Source organism: Struthio camelus, chromosome 2 (genome assembly GCF_040807025.1).
Source record: "Struthio camelus isolate bStrCam1 chromosome 2, bStrCam1.hap1, whole genome shotgun sequence".
In the NCBI taxonomy this organism is placed as follows: domain Eukaryota; kingdom Metazoa; phylum Chordata; class Aves; order Struthioniformes; family Struthionidae; genus Struthio; species Struthio camelus.
Window position 1 is genome coordinate 153,076,989 of NC_090943.1, and position 20,127 is coordinate 153,097,115.

The following is a 20,127-nucleotide window of genomic DNA, read 5'->3' on the forward strand; positions in this document are numbered from 1 at the left end:
ATTTTGAAGTCTTAATGCCTTTCTCCAAAGGCTGCATGGGGGAGGGGAAGGAGACTTTGGCCTAGCCTGGAAAGAACCTCCACTTGCAATATCTCTTTCACACATCATCTTCCACCACATCCCAATCAGGCTTTGATCTTTTAAACAGTCCTGTGATGGATCAAAAGCCATGATCTAAAGCCCTGATAACATACATCTCCAAATTTGATACAAAGTGGTCCAAATAACCACTGAGCAGATACTCACAAAAGTCAGACAGATGCTAGCTTTTTGATTTTTTATCTAAAGCACGTTCCTCTGGTCTAGGTACAGTTTTCCCTTTCAGTTCAGATAGCTTTCAGTTCAGCCTGATTCTGCCCCTTACTGTAGAACCCCAACAATCTGGATTAGAAATTCTGTTGAACTAAAACAACAACAAACTTTTAAGCAGCAAAGTTTTCAGCTATTTTGAGAGTGAAAGAGATGCACCAGTTGTGAAACAAAACTTCTTGCATATGAAGACAGGCCTAGTGTTTCATAGCATTAGGCAAGTTATATTTCACATGTTTTTTTGAACATCATCTCTGGCTTCCGAGCAGAACATTTATGCTCTGGAATCTGTACTATTGACCAACTTCTCTGAACCAAAGATCACGTATCAGAATAATTTCTCCAAGAAATGCTCGTACTTGGAACCGCAACAAGATTTTTATGCAAACTTGTTTTAACAACTGGCTAGATCCAATGCAAGAACTGAAGAAGGTCCCCATGTGTAAGTGAAAAGTTCAGTTAGGTCTGAAGAAAGACATGGTAACATCAGGGAATACCTTTTCTGAAATTTAAGACGGTTAGCTGTTAACTAACTTTCACTTTCAAACACTCCTGCCTTTGAATAACCATTCAGGTCAAGGATAAACATAAACCCTTTTCTTAATAGAGGATTATATGATATGCATCTCCCTGCAGAAGTTGGATATAATGGTGGCTTACTTAAGCTTCTGCTGCAAAAGGTATGATCAGCGTCAGTATTTTCTCTTGACTGAGAACAGAAAAAGCTTTTTTTTCCTGAAATGCTGAAAAATTGATGAATTTCATTATTTCCACTGAAATGTTGTTTCATGTACGCACCAACACCCAATGTGCTGTATATCACCGTTTCTGCATCAACTGCATTCTAGGAGAGATTATAACAAATTCTGCAAGCCACGTGTAGAGTAGAGATAAAAACGTGTACTGTTGGCCTACATATGCCAAAACGATGATCAGATTTCAGAGTCAGTTTGAGGGGGAAGGGAAGGTGAAAAAATAAAGGTGGGAGGGTGGGGGGGGTCTGTGCTGACTGCAGTCTACATGCTAAATTTGAAAAAAGTTTATACCTTCAGAGAGAACACCAGCTGAGGTAAAGTAGCCTAAATTATCTTTTAACACAAGTGGCAACCACCTTTGCTTTGTAGTTTCTTAGAGCTTGCAAACAGTAAACCTAAATACAGGCTTCATCTTCAAATTCAAGTTGAGCCATCTATGCTCCTGCAGTGCATGTGATGTGGTATATGCACCATCTGAAATCTTAAAGCAGATGAGGCTGAATAAAGAAGCTAGTTAATTTTCCAGAGAACGTTTGACATTCATTTACAACAATGATCAGATAACAAGCATTTCCAATGTAAAGACAACAAGCAGTAACTTAAACTAAACGAAGAAGTAGTTGTGCCAGTTCAACAGAGGGATGAAAAAAAATATTCAACTACTATAGCTGAATCCTTCCCTAAGGGAACTGATTTAGGCTTAACCATGAAAAAAAAACCTCATAGACCTTAGAATGTAAGGTTTAGACTGACTCATTCCACTTTAATTACTCTCACAAGCAAAGTGAGGAGACATCACACATCTTCCTCGATTTACAAAGCTAAATGTTTTGTGAGGCATATTCTAACAACATGAGCACCCATAGTATTAAACTTCATCTTCGGTTCTGGCACTCTAAGTTCATAGCTGCAATAAAGAAAATGCCAATTTTCTCGCAAAGAAAATTGCACCGTGCACTATAACACCTTGCCTAGAGAGGCTGTGAAATCCCCATCCTTGGAGATATTCTAAGCCCAACCAGATAAAGCCCTGGGCAACCTGATCGGAGGTGACCCTACTTTGACTGGAGAGTTTGACCTCCTTCCCAGAGGTCCCTTCAGAACTATTTCATGATTCTAGAATTCTCAAAGTCTCAGCCCAGAGGACTAACCCCTCCAAAATCCTTACAGCGTGGCACTGTTCCTTAAAAAGGTGATTATACGCAGTACCTTTCATCAACTAGTTAGCTTGTTTGGAAGGGGGAGATTGGAATGGGGGAGAAAACGGGACACTGAGATGGACAGGACTCCTGAAAGAAACGTGTCCTTAGGAGGCTGAAAGGAAGCCTATCCAGCAGGCCTCCCAGAGTAAGAACGAGAACATGCCATAATCCTCTGTCGAAGGTAGAAAAGGGAGAGCAGGTCTCCTGGAAAAGCGAATCTGAATTGTTTCGTCCCCTATTCCTTCCAAAAATCATCCTTGGCTGCAGTGTGACAGCACTGAATGATTCAGTAAGTATTATTTGTCCCCCATTGACTCAGCTACGCATTTAGAGGAAAGAGAAGCCTTATATACTGCATAGAAAAGCATAGAAAAGAGTAACTGGTTTGTGGCCATTTCAATCACTTCACCACAACTGAAAGACTGCCTAGAAATAAAAATGCCTTTCTTTGCAGTTGCTACACAGAACATTCCTATCCTCAACATCCAAAAGGTACCAATAAACCTTCTAAGGAAAGTCATTACATTAAGAATTACCTAGTGGACTGCATTTGCCTTGTAGTCTCTGGATCTTCAAACATCTTCACAATAGGTTCAGTTTCTGCCTGAAGCTGTTTCAGCTGTGCAACAACAGTTGTTCTCTTTTCACGTAAGGCTAAACAAAACAACAACAAAACAATTGATGCACTGCTTAACATTTTTACAGACATCTACTTGCAGTTATCCGATGCTGATAGCACAGTTCAGCTCCCTCTCTTCTCGACTGCCATCTAGCTTGTCTTCTCCTCTCAGTCAAGTCACAAAAATAGAGGTATCCAACTCCTCCTTAACTGAAAAGGTTTCTATCATTTGGTCCCTTTATCCACAGTGCAGGTCTAATCAAGCCACCAAAGAGTAGATAGCTACAGCAGAGTTAGTACAAGCCTCAAGACATCTTGTCTGATATAGAAGGAGCAATGGCCTTTTAGACAAGTTTGCTTATTCTAGATCAGTTTGGAAAGGTTAAAAAAAGTAAATATAATGGTATGAGACCACTGAGACTAGTTTTCCTTTAACTGACCTGGACCTAAAAGCTGGATTTTTGGAATACTCACCTGAAAGTTGAGAGGAAGAAGAATTTATAAGCAGCTCAATCTGCAAAATTACGATTTGAAATATTGTGTGCGCCTAATGAGATCATTAAACCTTTTCCAGAAACCAGTAGGAATAGAACTTACATCTTATACATGCTTAGGATTATTTTACATCGAACTTTTCCACCCGGTGCTACCACATGCAACAAAGGAAATACTTAAACAAAACTCTGAAAAGCTTAAGTGCTAAAAGAACCAGGAGAGCAGCAGCCTGAAACTGGCTATGCGAGCAAAGAAATTTATGGGATCAGATGACCCAAGACCAAATCCCAGGAAAGACTAGTATGCAGGAAAGAATGAAAGTGGGCCACACACCGGTGCATTCAAAGCCACAGTGAATCTATTTGACGCTTCTTCTGCAATTATGACTACGCATTTATTTGTACGTGAGGTCCAAAGTGGATGAACACCGTGATGGTGACCCAGTCTAAACCTGGGAATGACTTGCCTGATAAGAAGTATTCCAATAAGGAGAAATTATCTCCAACTTCAGAAGAATCTTGAGATTATAAAATAAGGGGAAGAGACGAAAGCAAAATCACCCAATTAACTTATTAACAGTGCAAAAATGTTTTTATGTGACATCTCCTGGCTCTAGGATTTTAAGCTGATCTTACAGAAGACAAGGAAAAAAGCAAGTATACATCGTGCACAGATATTTCAAAGCATAGCAGCATAAGTCAACTTAGCTGTGACTAATTACAACAGTAAGATTTAAAAAACAAAGTTTAGTAGGAAATCGTAACGAAGTCAGCAATTCTTCAGATAAAAATATCCTGTCCGTACCATCTTGGATGCACAAAGTGACAGGTATCAGAAAGCTCTCACTGTAAAGACCTTTTTTACAAAAAGCTGCACAAGAAAACACCCTGAACAGCTGATCCCATAAGCTGACCCCTTAACCTCTGCTTAAGTTAATTTTATACTGTTGAATCATTGTTGCTAGCCTTGTGTATCATCGCATATACATCCATAAATGACAGTCTCTATGCCAGCATCTCAAAAATTTGGTCAAAAATTGGCCCAAAAATGTGGTCAAAAGCACTGGATTCAACACCCATAACTCTTATCGGTTCTCTTCACATATTTCAGATGGCACTAATTGCCAACTCTTCCATTTAAAGAACCTGAACAGAATAAGACCAGGGCAGAAAAATAACTGAATTTTGTACCTGACTAGGGAACAGCATCCTAGCCTCTTCCTTCTAAGCTGCAGCTAAGATATTTTGCTAAACTATAGTGGAACAGTATATGAGGCACCCCACAGAATGGAAAAAGATAGGGGAAGCGAGGTGGGGGGGGGAATGGATATTCAAACACAAAGGTTAGAGAGGAGAGGGAACCAAACAAGCAAAAAATTAAAGCCACATAGGCTAGAACATCCTTTCTTTTTTAACATCCTTTCTTTTTTTTTCTCCTGTAATTTCTATTTCCCTGCTTTTTCCAAGTGGCGTGTGGGAAGATAAAAAGTTACAGAAGTAACTATGAAAGCGTCCCAAAAAAATCACAGAGAACACAAGCGGACGTTTATTTTTCATATGCTTCTACAATTTCATTTGGAGTTTCTTCCCCTAGAGAAACAGTAATTTGCCTATAATTTAGTAATTGACAAAAGTGAGTAATACGTTCATACTTCCTCAAAATCTAGAACATCAGCCACAAAACAGGCAAATTCATGGAATTACCTAGGGCAGAAATTCACTCTTAATACAGTGTGTACTTTAAAGAAAGAGTCTGATCCCAAAGCACTGTTCAATACTGTTTAATTTTACGTGTGGAAAAGTCAAGGGTAACTCTATTAGGCTCTACCACTGAAGCACTTGGAATGACCAAGACCACACTGAGGTACTTCACATATCACTCTCAAAGCCTAAGTTTGTAAAAGATAAAAAATTCACACTTTCCAGCATTAGGAGAGACTATTTGTTTCAGTAACGGACATATTTTCCTTAAGGTCAAAGTTAAACAGCATTCTAGCTTTGAAGGGCAACATGCAAATTACTACTAGCTGCTTAGTATTTTATACACAAAAGCTGTAAAATTGGCAATTATTTCACTTCTAAATGAGTAGCTCACCATGAGGAATTTCATCGGAATAAAGATTTTTGTACACATCCATAGCAAAATCCACCATGTTGGTATCACTAAGAAGATCCAGTTTTCCTTGGAGAAGTTCTTTTTCATTGTATATCTAAAACAAGAATTATTAACAGATTTCTTTGGATACAATGAAAGAGTCTTCAATTAATACAGTTATTTACCCTTATAGTACCATTTACCTTTATAATACAGTCTATTTATAAATTCTGTCAAATTATTTAATTTTAAACATCAAATATGACAGCTTTTCAAGATGTCTCACAGTTTCTCTGTCATTTGCATACAGCCTATCAACATCCCCAATCTTGACATCAATTTCTTGCTATTCATGAATATCTAAACTTCAAAAGATAAAAGACAAATTAGCATTCTAGATAACTTTTCTTAAAGAAAGCCAATTAGTTACTTACTGGGCCAAAATAGATACTAATTCACGAAGAAATTCCAACATGAAGATTTTGACCAGGTTTTGCAGTTCTGACCCCAGAACTTAAACTGATGCAATCCATGGGTCAAGCTCAGTAAACACTTTTCAAGAAATAGTTTGCTAAACAGTATAGACTCATCAAACAATTTAAAGTAGACCTCAGGAAAGATATTCAGGGTCAAACTTACCATTAACTCTGTAAGATACATTTATGTAAAATATGTTACTAGGTCTATAACATAAAAGCAAATTCATTTTAACCTGTGCAATTATTTGGTGCTCTTTCAAACGTTTAATTATTTTTAAAGATTCCTACCCCATCAGTTGGGTACTGCTGTTACATCTTGGAAGATGTAGGAGGGGATCAACACTTACACATACCCCCAAACTACATCTGCATGGGGGCTGTATTACAATTCCTTGCATCACAACTACAGACATCTCAAATGGAAAATCCACAAAAGATTAATTCAGCTTTGAATACCATTTCGTTCAAGAGCAACCTAGCAAAAATAACAAGGTTTAGTTAACTTCAACCGGGTTTACAGCAAACTCCAAAAACACCAAAAATAACGCCCCTAAAACAAATGAAGCAGGAAACACACAAGATACAAAAACAAGGTAGGTTAGACTGTTTCACTGTATGCAGCTTGATTCTGAAGCCTAAAATAATATTTATTTCAAAATTCAAGCCTTAAGTAACCTTACAATTCTGTTTCCATTTATTTTAAAATGGATCAAATGGATACCTCAGACCGACTAAACTCTCATCGACTTTAACTGATGTATTTACTGCATTATTTGGGTTCCTTTTAGTTTTTATTAACATAATTAAACAGGAAAGACCCATGGGGGGGACTTGCGCTTGGTTTAAGCGCAAACACGGAAAGTTTAACGATGACGGCAGCTGTAATTTAAAGTCGGTTAGCAACGAGACCTGCACTGACGCAATCCCACGCACCGCCCCGCGGCAGCGCCCAGCCGACGCGCCGCGCTGACGAGAGCTATCGCACGCTATCGGAAGCTTACAGAAAACAAGCCGCGGGCGTGAGGCAGAGCTCTCCTCCTTCCCTCCTCCAGGCGAGGGGACGGGAAAGAAACCAGAGTAAACGCAAGGCGGGGGGGGGGGGGAAGGGAACAGAGACTCTCCCTCCCCAGGGAGCTAGGCTGCGGAGGAGCGGCTCCCCCCGGCCCGCCCGCGGAGAAGGCCCACACGTCTCTTCCGCACCGCCTCCCCACATGGCGCCGGGGCCCCGGGCCCGCCCCAAGCTGCCGGGGCGGCGAGTGCCGAACGCCCTGGCGGGCCGGGTCAGGTCGAGCTAGGCCAGGCCAAACCCGGGGGACACCAGGCGCGGCGCGGGCAGGGCCCTGCAGCGACCCCCAAACCCGCGAGAGGAGCCGGCCAGCGGCACCGCCTGCCACTTCCCCGCGCCGGCAAGCCGGCTTCTCCGGCTGCAGGAACGCCCCGTACCTCCTTGACGGAGAGGAACTCGAGCAAGGGGAAGACCAAGTGCCGGTCCAAGAAGTGCGCGATTTTGGTGGTCAAGTCGTACTCCGCCATCTTGGGGCCGGGAGAGAAAGGGGCGGGCTGGGGCTCGGCTCAGCGGCACGCGGCGGTTAAGGGCTGTGCGCCTGCGCCCGGCCTGCGCATGCGCAGGCTCCCCCGGCCGGGCGAGGGGCGGCGCGCGCCTGCGCCTGCCTCTTCTTAGCCGCTGTGCGCGGCTGTTGGGGAGGGGGCGCGGCCTGGGGGGGAGGTCGGTCTGCTGGGGCTGCAGTGCGGGGCCTAGAGCCTCTGCTGCAGCGGCGTGAGAGGAACAGCTGGGCTGAGCCTTGGGGTCGTTGCAGCTTCCCTGGAGGCGGCTGCAGAGCCCGGTGGGACCGAAGCGTTGTGGGATTGGGGGCAGGGCCGCGGCCGGGACGGAGGTGATGGCGTCAGCCGTTACTAGCCGTTCAGCGTCTGCCCGCTGCGGTTGAGTCAGTTTGTCAGGACTTGAGCTCAGAAATGATTCAGATGGCTTTTTAGAAATGGTGTGGAGCGGCCTTGAGACGTGGGTCCTGCTGCGTGTGCAGTGTGGAAGCTTGACCTGATTGAGTCTGGGAAAGAGGAACGGGCAGGGGGCCTAAACTGTCTTTTGCACCTTGAGAAACCTATTAAGCTTGACCAGCGTGACTGATGAGACGTAATGGGTGGGGGACACAGCTGCCAGAGCAGGACCCAAGGAAGGATGTGTTAGCGTTGCTGAGTTTAGCAACAGGAACGTGGAACCACTAATACAGATCATAACTGGGGTGTTTATTTCTTGTAGTCAGTGTAAGAAAGTTCGGCAAGTTCACTGGGGTGTTTAACTCACCGGCATATTCAAGAAAAGTGTAAAATGCACCTTGTGTGTTTATAGCTTATATGAAAAAGCCTATAAAGGAGCATTCTCCAACAGCTGCAGCTTAGCTTAGTATTTCAGCTGGGATTGTTGGGTATCTGGCTCCTTTTTCAAGTGACCTGACTGCCTTTTTTCTTTTTTATATTAATCTATTTTTTCTATTATTACTATTTTAAGTGGCAGTCAGCTCCTTGTCAGGAGGAGTCAAAAAAAAGTCAGTCAAAAAAAGTACTCCTTCGCATCGCAGATCATTCAGACTTGCTGTTAATACATGTTAAATCTGTGCATGTTGATCAGGTTTGCCTGAGGTACTTGCTTTTTATTTGCTTGAGTGTGGGTTTTTTTACATCAAATTATAGTTTTATATGGGGACGAAGAGAATCATTGTTGATGAGAATGATATTGCACAGTTATCTGGAATAAGAAGTGGGATTTTTGCCTTACAAAGATACTCGAAGAGTGCTGAATGTGTTTTTAAAATATGTGATTTAGGATGCTGTCAGGTACATGGAATATATAAAATGCAAGGCTGTATCTGCCATAGATGTGATCCACATTAAAGTGCCAGGCCTCCATCTTGTATCAGTTAGAGGTTAAATCTCTATCAACAGCTAAAACAGGTAAGTGAGACCTCTTACAAGGAATTGTTTTTCCATACTTAGTTTCTCTTGCTCCTACTTTCTGTGAAGACTACTTGATACAGTTTTTCCTGCCTAGCTTGAAGTCTGGTGGGTCAAGAGGAACCTTTCAGCCCATAACACTGAAGAGCTTTTTTTTTTTTTTTTCTGGAAGTGTAATTCCATGTTAGTTTTGTCTCATTTCAAAAGCTTTGTGTGACATGTGTTTTATAGTCTTTGCATTTGATTCCATTTCTTGTTTCTCTTCTGACTTTGTTATTCTCAATGTAGGCCTTAACAGAGGCATCAGACACAATGACAGCAAACCCTTTTCTTTATATAATAATAAAATTGAGACATGCAGTTGAGGGAAGGTGATACTAATAAAAGAAGATGTAATTGCAAAAAGTGTACTGTTTTGTAGGAGCACTCATTTTCCTCAGCAGTGCTCACTTTAAAAAAAATAAAAAAACCGTAATAAATTATTGGCATTCAGTCATGCAGTTGGTCCAGTCTGAAACCAATCTGTTGCCTTACTGTACATAGCATCTTCATTACCTCCAGTTCAATTCTGTAGTGCATTTATAATCGGTAACAAAAAGGGTATAAGGTAGCAAATAATGCAGATAGCTAAAAATCCTTATTGTAACCAAAACCTGATTGCTTTGAATTATTGATTTACTGGCCCATCATCAGGCCAGTAAAGACATCAGACATGAAACTAGAGACCAGCTGAAAGTCAGCTAAAATAATCTGCTTTTAAAGATTGATTAAGAAGGAGAGGGAAGAGTGACAACAATACTTTTGGGATTTGTTTATTTTAAGTACTGAAGAGTAAAACTCATGAATTCGGCAACACTTTAAACCTTTTGATTTTAGGTGAAAATTTTGGGCTATGTATAGTAGAAGCTACTACAGCTTCAAATTGACAAATCCAGCTCTGCGTGACAGATTGTTGAAGGGTGTGTGAGTTTCCAAATCCTATGTGTTTAGTGCATAAAAATATACTGTCAAAAAGATTAGAAAGAAGCTATTGTCAAAGCTCACTTTAATGATTTTGGAGGATGTAGAGCTGAAACTATGTAGATCTGTAGTACTTTTTTCAGATTAAGTATTCAGCTAGAGTATTGGTTTGGAATCTGCGAAATGTTATTAAAAGCGCTTATGTTGATCAAACATGATTCAGCCAAAGGTGGAAATCTTTACAGCTCAGTTGCAGTTAAGTAATGTGCTGTGGTTTGTTGACTGCACTGCAGAAACAATGCTTCTCAATGTATAGTATAGAAGCAAATATATACTATTGAATTAGGTTTACCAGGAGTTTTTCATTAATTAATCATGAACATTTCCGGTTTTAATAGGGGTTCTCTTAGGTTTGAAAACTTTTACCTCATTGATGAAGGTGTTTACTGCAGTGCTGGGCAGCTTTTTGTTGATATAAATATAGTTTGAACTGGTTGAAATATTGAAAAATTTTGATTGTTTTGGCAAATCAGGATTAGCCTTCCAAAAGTTCAGAAACATTGGAACTGTTTGTTTTGGGCTTTTTTTTAACTTGGAAAGTGTGGGTTTGGGGAACTAGATTCACCGGGAGACTTAGTGAAGTTGAAATGGTGCATAATACTGTGCTTCAGTAGGGATGTGGCAAAACTCTGTTCTAATCCATTTTGTGCTTAATTCAGAGCAAGCACTTAAAAATGACTCTTCTACTGTTTGGGTGAATTTTCTTAACAATGCCACTGTGGGTTTCTTGTTTGTTGAGACTTTTCAATGTTTAATTAAATAAATATGGTGAATAACGTATTTGTGTGAGGAGTGTTACTGAAGAAAATGTGATCATGTTTCCCTGTGGCCAGGGATCTTGATGGTAGGAGTCCAGAATTCAAATGTGTGCAATAAATTGGACGATAAGATCTAAAGTATGGAACATAATTGTAACTCTGTGACTAGAGCACTCATCTGGATCAGAGGATCTTAAGTTCCAGTGTTTTATGTTTATTTATGCTTTTGCTTCTATGAGTTAACATCTCGTTCAGCACAAGGACCACATTTTCAATGTATTATTCAAGACTTGTATGTTGTATTTGTAGAAGACCCTATAAATAATGGATTTTACTCAATCAAGTTTTAGAAACATTTTGAAAAGAATTTTTTCATCCGACATTAGCTCTTCATGCTGGGTCGATCTCATCAGTACTTTTCCTAGGGTTGACCAGAAGGTAGGCCTGAGAAGTGTGTGTTTGGAAACTAAGTCCATGATCTTCATTGCCTTCTTTAGAACAGAAGCCAGCATTCAGTGTGTGACTAGAGCCTTTCCTTTTAATGACAGCAATGTTTTCATTAACCAGATTACCAATAAAACAATTCTTAAAATTCACAAGGCAAAGATCCTCCTTACGTTTTTTTAGACAAGAAGACTTTTTGCCAAGACATTGTCAATTCAACTTTTAGAGGCTGGAAGGTTGCTTTGAAAAAGATGATGGATGACTCAAGAGAATCGTCTGATTTTTCAAATATTTTAGTTTTTTTTACTTTTGTTTGGTGACCAACATTAACCTGTGCTTAAGTTTTTTAAGGAGAGTGGAACAAAAAAGAAGGGAATCACCCACAAGCATCATGGATACAATAGAACATGAGAACTTTTTCAAACTGAAATGCTGTCTTGGAATAGCTACAAGGTTTATGTTTTTGGCTGAAGGGAGGAAATGTGTCACTGTTTTCTCAGCTATGATAAATTAGTGGTACAATTAGTTTCAGTTGTGTGAGATTTGTTCCAGCTTTCTCTTGTGTTGTATAGAGTTGATTTTTGTTCTTTTAAAAATTTGAGATGTCAGATATGTTTTCCATGTATTGTCAGAAAAAAATCTGCATGTTACTAACTGAAGGTCAAAGAAAAAAGACAATTAACTATTAAGATGATTTGGACAATAATGTGTTGCTAACATTCCGGTTTAAAGCTCAATCTCACTTTTGTTTAGGACTTGTTAACAAGCTTCATGAACTAACTTTTGTAAATAGTGCATAAAAGGTATATGATGGTCCTGCTGGAGAGATTTCCGCTGTTTTTTATTGGGAGATATAGTTGATCCTACTAAGCCAAGCCTCTTCTCATCACATAAGGCGTGACTAATTTCTGTCACAAGGATACTAAAACTTTTCCTTCCCAGAGCTGAGGCATAAATCATTTGCTTAGCGAACCACATAACAACACATTACCTGTATGGTAGCTACAGTAGCTGTTTACATTGAATAGTGAATTAATATAGTTGTAGTACAGATTAGTTTTAGAGTTGGTTGATTTGTTTTACATCGCATTGAGGGGTTAGAAGTAAGAAAGTACACTTACTAGGCTGTTCTTCACAGACAGTGATATAATCCCTAAGTTGATGTAAAGACGATAGAATTCGGGGTGCTACGGGCTGGTTTGGGGGAGTAACTCTTTGGAGCAGCCCAGAGGTTATAATGGTGGTAGGTGCCCTATAAGGAAAATACTTATGCACAACCCCTGAAGTTAGTTCTTCACATGATTATGAGTTACCAAATTATTATAGGTAACACTTTTATCTTAGTCTGTGTGTATGGTATTACATAAAGTAACGCTTAAGTTTATCCAGACATCAGCTGTGGAAATCTGTTTTTATCTACAAGACAAATTTTTCAGAGTGATTGTAGCATTACTAGATATCATTTGCTTTGAAAAGGTTGCAGAGCTGCCAGTGGAAAGCAGGCTTTAGAGTTGCAGGCAGAAGGCCCTTGGCACTACAGAGGGCAAATTCACCTAAGGTACTGTGCAGCACTGGATTCTATCATATGGATTATTATCTGCAAGAAGGAGGTACAGTAATGAATGAAAAGGTGTAAGGAGCCTGTCCAAGGAGAGCCTTTTAGCGGAAAGTTACCACAATACTGTGCCAAGAGCAGCTGACAGAACAACTACTTGCTATCTGTTGTAAATGCCTGAGGCAGAAAGCACTGTATGCTGAGAACTGTTGTGCTGAGAGAAGAAAAGCCTGGCTAACTTCTTTAGCCATATCGTTTAGCAAAATGGCTATATCCGTCTTGGTGAAAACAGTCCTGAAATACATTTGATGACAAAGCAGTCTTTTTCCGGTTGCATTCAGTTAAGCTGGCTACTTGAGGTTGAGTTCATTTTTAACTCTGGAATAGACACCTGACCAAGGAGTTGTATGAAGCGTAGTAACCCCTTGGCCAGCTTTTAGTTTTGACGTATACCAGGTTGAATCTAAATCGAAGGAGAAGAAGGCTAGTGCCTTTACCTAGTGGAGCGCTTCCCTTCTGGAATTCAGTTCGTTGTTAACAGTGTACTTAAGGTCTCTATTTTTGTCCATGAAGTAAAGTTATTTGGCTAGAATTATCTAGAAAATATGTTAAAATCAACAAGTATTCGTCTTACTTGGGCTGGCTGTTCTGGTTTCATAATTCTTAAACAGTGAGCAATCTTTTCTGTCCAGTCCATTTATGTAATTGGCTGTCACTTATCTTACTACTAACACAACAGTAAAAATCAGCATTCTTTGTATTGCTAGAATTAAATAATCACCAGGAAATCATAATAAATTATTTTCCTGCCTCATATTATTGGGGGATATTGAACCTATTAACTTATTTTACATCCTTCACTGGCACAGAGGATTGGCTATATGATTTAAATCTCATATAACTTGTTCTTGTTTAATACTTTTCACTTTGGTATTGGCAATTCAGGAGTAATGTTTCTACTTTTTTCTTTTTTTATATATCTGAATAAGATTTTAATTCCTGCAGTCCACCAATATTTTTGCCGGGTGATAGGACGAGACGTAACAGGCACAAGCTGAAACATAGGAATTTCTGTCTGAACATGAGGAAAAACTTCTTCCCTGTGAGGGTGACTGAGCACAGGTTGCTCAGAGGCTGTGGAGTCTCCTTCTCTGGAGATACTGAAAACCCGTCTGGACGTGGTCCTGGGCAATGTGCTCTAGGTGACCCTGCTCGAGCGGGGGGGTTGGACTAGGTGATCTCCAGAGGTCCCTTCCAACCTCAGCCATTCTGGGATTCTATGAATATTTTATTTTTACTTGGTTAAATAAAAATATTTCTAAATGCAAGAATATGGCGTCTACAGGAATTCATTACTGTGAAGTAATTCTGAACAGAAATCAGCCTTAAAGTCGGTGTGTTTCATAATCTAACTGAATCATCATAAAATAGAAAAAGAGTATGTTGATGTGCTATGAAAGTATGTGGAAATAAAACAATGAGGAATTCCACGAGACAAAGTGGAATACCATGCTAAAACTTTACGACCATTTCATAGGCTTTTTGTAGTGCGAGAATATTAATGAACAACTTGACTAAAGATGCTGGACCAAGTTTTGCTGTAACATACATGTAAGACTGGAATAATGATTAAATCTGAGTTACTCTGCATTTGTAGTAATGGAATTGTAAAGCAGGTTTTTCTCCCCTTACAGGAAGGCCATATTAAAAAGCTAAGGGCAGCAGTGCTTACCTAATTTTCCCTTACCGGTTGGTGGTGTTTAGGCTCTTGTCTACAACTTGTCAAGTAATGTTTTCTGTACTTTCAGTAATACTTTTCTAGTTATGTAAATTGTCTTTCTTATATGGTGTTGCAAGGCTCACCTGATAGTTTGAATCACGTGAATAACTGAACAGAAGTTGTCCTTTGTTTCCAATATATTCTCCATCAAAGTTTCAACTGAACTTGATTTTTCCTAAAATAGGTGTATGGAATACATTATTTTTAGTTTTGCAAAGGTGATGGAAAAATACAGAGGAAACAAGGATACATTTATTTCATAAGGAAAAGGTTTTTATGTGTACATTCAACTTGTAGGATAAAAAAATCCTTTTTTCTTTTATGCTTGCAGATATAGGATATATGGCTTTTGGGTTGAATCTTATACGGATGTCTCTCCTTACAGACATCCTCTTAAAGGATGTACTGGGTGTTATAATGTACTGGTAGATTATGAGGTTAAAGCTATAAAGAAACCTGTGTGACTTGTGGCTTTGAGCCTGTTCATCGTCTGCTGCTTTGCTTTGTTTAGACAGTGCAGTGTATCAGAGGACTTGAGAGGGGACTTTCAGACAGAAATAATCCTAATCTTTCCACCTTTTTCGGTACGGTGTGTCTTTTTTTGGTCACACTAATAAGATGATGTAGGAGAAAGTATTTTTTTAATTTGAAAATAACAAATCTTTAGAGTTACTACCTTGCCTAGTTCTATGCAGACTTTCAAGGGAGATTGGAAAGGCCTGTTAGAAGACAGAACTAGAAATGGGAATTAGAGAAGACTTCAGTGAGCTCAGTTGAATTGCTCAGGAATAAATGAATTTGGCTCTGTAAGTATGACATAGTATACTTTAAATACAAAAAACAAGGCAAAGGAAATTGTAACTAAAGCTCTTTATCCCAGAGTATTGAAATCACCGAGGAAGGGCATAATCTAATCTCAAATCTTTTATTGATGATGATGGATGAATGTGAAAGAAACCAGCTTTGCTTTCCAATTCCAAGTTGTTTGCAGGAGACATGTTTGGAGAAAAACGTTTTGAGTTCAAGTGTACTTGAAGTGGAGATCAGAGAAACAAATGAGTTTTTTTCAAAATCATGCATTTTTAAGTTATTTTTCAGAACAGCTTTATATAGTAAGTGGTATAATAAATCACGTGTTGAGTAATTTGAAATTCATTAAGAAGACTATTGCTCCTTTGATCAAAAAGAAGGGGCGGGGGGAAGTCTTCCTAGAGGAAAATACATTGAAACATTATTTTCCCTTGAAAGAATTTGGGAAAGCATAATAGGTTCTTACTGAAAAGTTCCAATATAATCAGTGTACAACAACTTGAAGTGAATATTCTTTAGTACGTTCGTATATGGAAAGAAGGCTTAATTCTTTGTGCTGATGAACAGAAATCAGCTGTTATTGCATCTTCTGGCTTCACTGGATCTGTTTGGGATTCAGTTATGAAAAACCAGACTTTTGTAGGATGATGGTGCACAGAAATCTGAGTTGAAGAGATGCAGATATTTGTAGCATCAAGTTTTGGAACTAATTTTAAAACCATCTGAATTTGCTATAGACCTGACTCCACCCTTGAATTCAATGACCATTGTTCACATTATATGGTCTTTAGTCTCAGATATATTTTCTCAGTGTGACTTTAAAAAATTTTGCTCTTCTCTTCATTGTTCAGCAAACAGGGCTTGAAACTGTTTTGCTCCAAGTGCAGACTTATTTTTTTTAAAAGCTTTGTAATACATAGCAAATGGAGAGGATGCATACAAATTTCATAAGGACTTCAGCATGAGCAAACTGTATACGTAGTATAGGTTGTAGGTGCATTTTAAAAACAGATTTCTTTCAGCTTTATCCAAAAAAGGGGGAGTAAAATCACTTTTCTCCCATTCTTGAATGTTAGGTAGCGCCTGAATAACTTTACCAGCTTGTTACAAATTCATTTTAATTGTATTTTCTTCTTTCAGTTTAGTGTAAATACTTTGTTATTTCTATGCCGTTATTTAAATCCACCTTTGATGAAGCTGGTTTTCTTCCCTTCAGTGATTATGGCACGCTGTGAATGCCATATTGCTGTAGCAAGGGTTCCAAATCTGTAAAAGTCATAGCCCTAGATTTGACTCCTAAGTACAGGATTTCAGAATACCTGAACAAAGGTGGTACCCGGATTTGAACACTGTGCTTGCTCTGCCTGCTCTCCAGTTTGGTTATGAGGCAGTTAGCGCTGATCCAGAGGTCTGAAGCTCTTAATTCAGTGTAAGCACAGCACAAAACCCTTAAGAGGGAGCTTGCTTGTGTCCTGCTAACTGGAGCACAGATTTGCAGACAGACCCATCCCACAATAAAGTAATCCTCAGGTAAGCTGCCCCAAGGGGGAAAAGCAGGGGAGAAGAGAAGCACAGGCTTGATAAATGCTCCTTCTCTTTGGGGTCGAAATTCATAGCTTTGTAGTCGGTAGGCCTGACCAAAAACTTAGGCACACATTAGAGATCAGTTCAGGATCAGAACTGAGTAGAAGGGAGCCATATCTCCTCCAGTTCTTATTATTTTTCCCATGTACTGTCTTTTCCGTAAACCAGCTTACCATGCACCCTGGCCTGGGTTGCCAAATACCTCTTTTTCCCTACCAGAAGGACGTGGTGGTAAGGGAATACTACTTGCAGCAAGACAAGATTCAAGGAGAGCAGGGGCTTCGGGCTGTCTGCTGCGCAAGGCAAGTATGGCAAATAACGTGTGATCGCTAGCTTGTGATTGTCAGAGGCAAGACAGACTAAATGACAGTCTGTACTGGTTCTGGACAGTGCAGTTTTTAAAAAAAAAAAAAAAAAAAAAACCTAAAATCAGAGCTTTTACCCTACGTGATTATCTCTCACACTCCCTCACTCATGCTCTGATGCTCCCTCCCCTGATGTTACATTTACCAAGTCTTGACTTCCCTTCCCAGCAGGGAGATTGCTGCTGATCTGGGAAGGCTGGGCATAAAGTCATGTTGGTTTGTGCTGTGCTGCTGGTCACAGTTATCAGTCTCAGGTGTTACCAGCCAAGGTCCCTGGGCATCCCATGGCAGTTGTTTCCACATACTCCCCCAATCACCGAGACCTTCCCTTGCTTCCAGGATCTTTCCTCCAATCAGGATCTTCCCTGCCTTCTTCCTGGGCTACTTTTTGAGGCTACATATTCTTTTCAGGAAAACCTTCTTTTAGGCCCTTTGGCCCTTTTTTTCCCCACAGGCTTAGATAGTGTATATGCAGAACCAACACAGCTGATCAGCCTCCTAATAGATGATTCTATTTAATAGTTGGAGGATTCAGGACACGCCACTTTTGCTTAATGCAGGTGTTACTGACATTTACAAACAGCTCATTCAAATAGCAGTAGCAAGCAGCAGCTTCCACAGAGTTCAGTTTTGGCCGTTCTTCCCTCACGCTCGTATACACCCAATTGTCATTCGCCTGTTGCCATTCACAATTTAAGCTTTTTTAAAACTTTTTTTCTTTTTAAAACCTATGGTAGTAATGCACCAAAGATGCCTGAAAATACAAAATGAAAATATCAGTTCTCTCAGGCTTTGTCTATGAGAAGTAGACTGAGTCATCATGCTAACTAGAACAATAACATTCCATTCTTACAGTTCTCCATTTACTCATCTCAAATTAATTTCTCTAGGAGGGATAACATTTTAAAACATGTTTGATGATGGGGCAAATTGAAGCAGGAAGACAATAATGACTTACTCAGAATAACACAATAGATTGGTGGCAGAACCAAGGAAAGAACATATAGTCTGGCCTCAGTCTTGTGTTTTGCAGTACTTTACTGACTTGAGGCCCCTACAAGTTATGAGTCTAAGACAGTGGAAAGGCAGAATTTCTCAAGGGGGGTTTGTGGTGTAGATGTTCATTCTTTTGTTCACAAGTTGTCTTTGAAGCCTTTGTTCTTCCACAGCTGCAGTAGCCTACATTCATTGTGATAACTGTGGGACAATATGTGGGATGGATGATTGATATATTAGATAATGTTGTGTCACAATATTACTAAGAGATCATATGGAGATAATAAATTACACAAAGGCAGCTTGAAGAAATAAGCTGAGGACAGTTTTAGTGGGGTACAATAAGGGAGAGGGTAAAACGGATCCAAAGAAAAAGCAGAGAAGAAAATGGGTAAGAGAAACAGCACTTAAAGTACCTGGAACAAATCATCTTAATAAGACGTGAGTTCAAGTATTACAGATAGGTGGGGCAGAAAAAATACAGGAAGTAGCTCATGGACAGAAATAAAAGCAAACTCTCTATCTAGACTCTCTGTCATGAGAGCCATGGACCCTGTTGTGTGTCTCTTCCGCATCAGAACAAGATCTAGGTGCACTTTCTTCCTTTGATAGGAAATTCAGGTGTACAGGCAAGGTCTGGATATTAGGGGAGTAAGACCAAGAGCAATCTAGACACAGCCAAAGGGGCATTAAGATGCAACAGTGGAGAGTGCTGCTTTATAAAATATGAGATAACTCAAAGCATTCAAGGCAGAGCACAGGTGAATGGGAGGTCATCCCTGCTTCTGAAGGGTGTGGGGTATAAACAGCAGTGAGAAGGCCAAGTGTTGTGTGGTGGGTTTTTTGCTGGTGTGTATGTATGTGTGTGTGTGTGCTTGGTTTTTGTTTAGCATCCTTTGCAATTTATTACCAGCTCTGCTCTAGGGTGTTTGAGAGCCAGGTGTTCTCTTCCATTCTCAGTGCTGTCAGTCATGCCAGAAGCCTGGACAGTTTGAACTCAGAGAACTTAGTCTCAAGAGCATCTTGAAAGTTTTTATTACAAGCAAGTTAGAAAAGTGGGGGGGGGGGGGGGGGGGATGAGAAAGGAGGATTCAGCCTGCAGTAAGGAGAAATTGTTGTCAATACTAAAGGAGACCAAGCATATGCAGTGAAGTTACTAGCAACCATCTGCAGAGCCCACCACCTTACGGCAGTATCTACTAAAAGAAGACCCTCCTGGCTGTTTAAGGACAGGAACAAGCAATGAAAGAGGGATGACATATGCACTCCTTTTAAGCTATCAAATTCACTCTGTGGTCGTGGTCATGGACTTCTCTCTCCTTTAACAGTAAAGGGAGATTGGCTACTGACTAAAATGCTATATCTGCCCCTCACAGTATGAACTTGCTCGTAAGTCACATTGTAAATACAGTCCCAGAAAGGAAGGAAAAAGGAAAGTTACCTTTCCTTTCTTACTGTTGTACACATAGTACAACGTTGATTTGTCTTTTTTTCATGTGGTTATAGATATGCTTATGCTCTTATAAGACAATTTGCATTTGTATTTTTGGTCAACAGAAAGGACATCTCTGATTTCAGTATTTTCTGCCTTCTTTCATAACAAGACTGCTTGGCATACCTAAATGTCTGGTAATCATATTCTTGTAGACAAGTCTCCTTTGGCATGATTTGATATCAGAGTTTGATCCAAAGCCTGTTGAAGGCAGTGGAAAGGCTCTGAGGTCAGTGGATTTTAGAGGATCAGATCCAGATATGGGGTTTGGACCAGAGCATCAGCCTAACAGATAATATTATTGTCTGCAACAGTGCAGCAGTTCCTGTGCTGGAAAACTCTGTCCTATGCTAAAAGACCTTAAGATACTTAAGAAAATATAAGAGATCCAATAGTCCTC

At 39.9% G+C, this 20,127-nt stretch overlaps 1 protein-coding gene and 1 long non-coding RNA gene across 2 annotated transcripts in view; one reads left to right on the forward strand and one right to left on the reverse strand.

The window, feature by feature from the left end:
- Positions 1-7,696, reverse strand: part of EIF3E (eukaryotic translation initiation factor 3 subunit E) — a 28,010-nt gene extending 20,314 nt beyond the window's left edge. Inside the window, exons 1-3 of the mRNA XM_068933130.1 lie at positions 7,397-7,696; positions 5,475-5,589; positions 2,803-2,920 (exon numbers count right to left, since the gene is read on the reverse strand). Of these exons, the coding sequence (XP_068789231.1) occupies positions 2,803-2,920; positions 5,475-5,589; positions 7,397-7,486 (323 nt within the window). The 5' untranslated portion in view covers positions 7,487-7,696. The remainder of the gene's footprint in view (positions 1-2,802; positions 2,921-5,474; positions 5,590-7,396) is intronic.
- A 1,158-nt stretch (positions 7,697-8,854) lies between these two features.
- Positions 8,855-20,127, forward strand: part of LOC104143925 (uncharacterized) — a 50,368-nt gene continuing 39,095 nt past the window's right edge. Inside the window, exon 1 of the long non-coding RNA XR_693999.2 lies at positions 8,855-8,923. This is a non-coding gene — a long non-coding RNA (uncharacterized lncRNA). The remainder of the gene's footprint in view (positions 8,924-20,127) is intronic.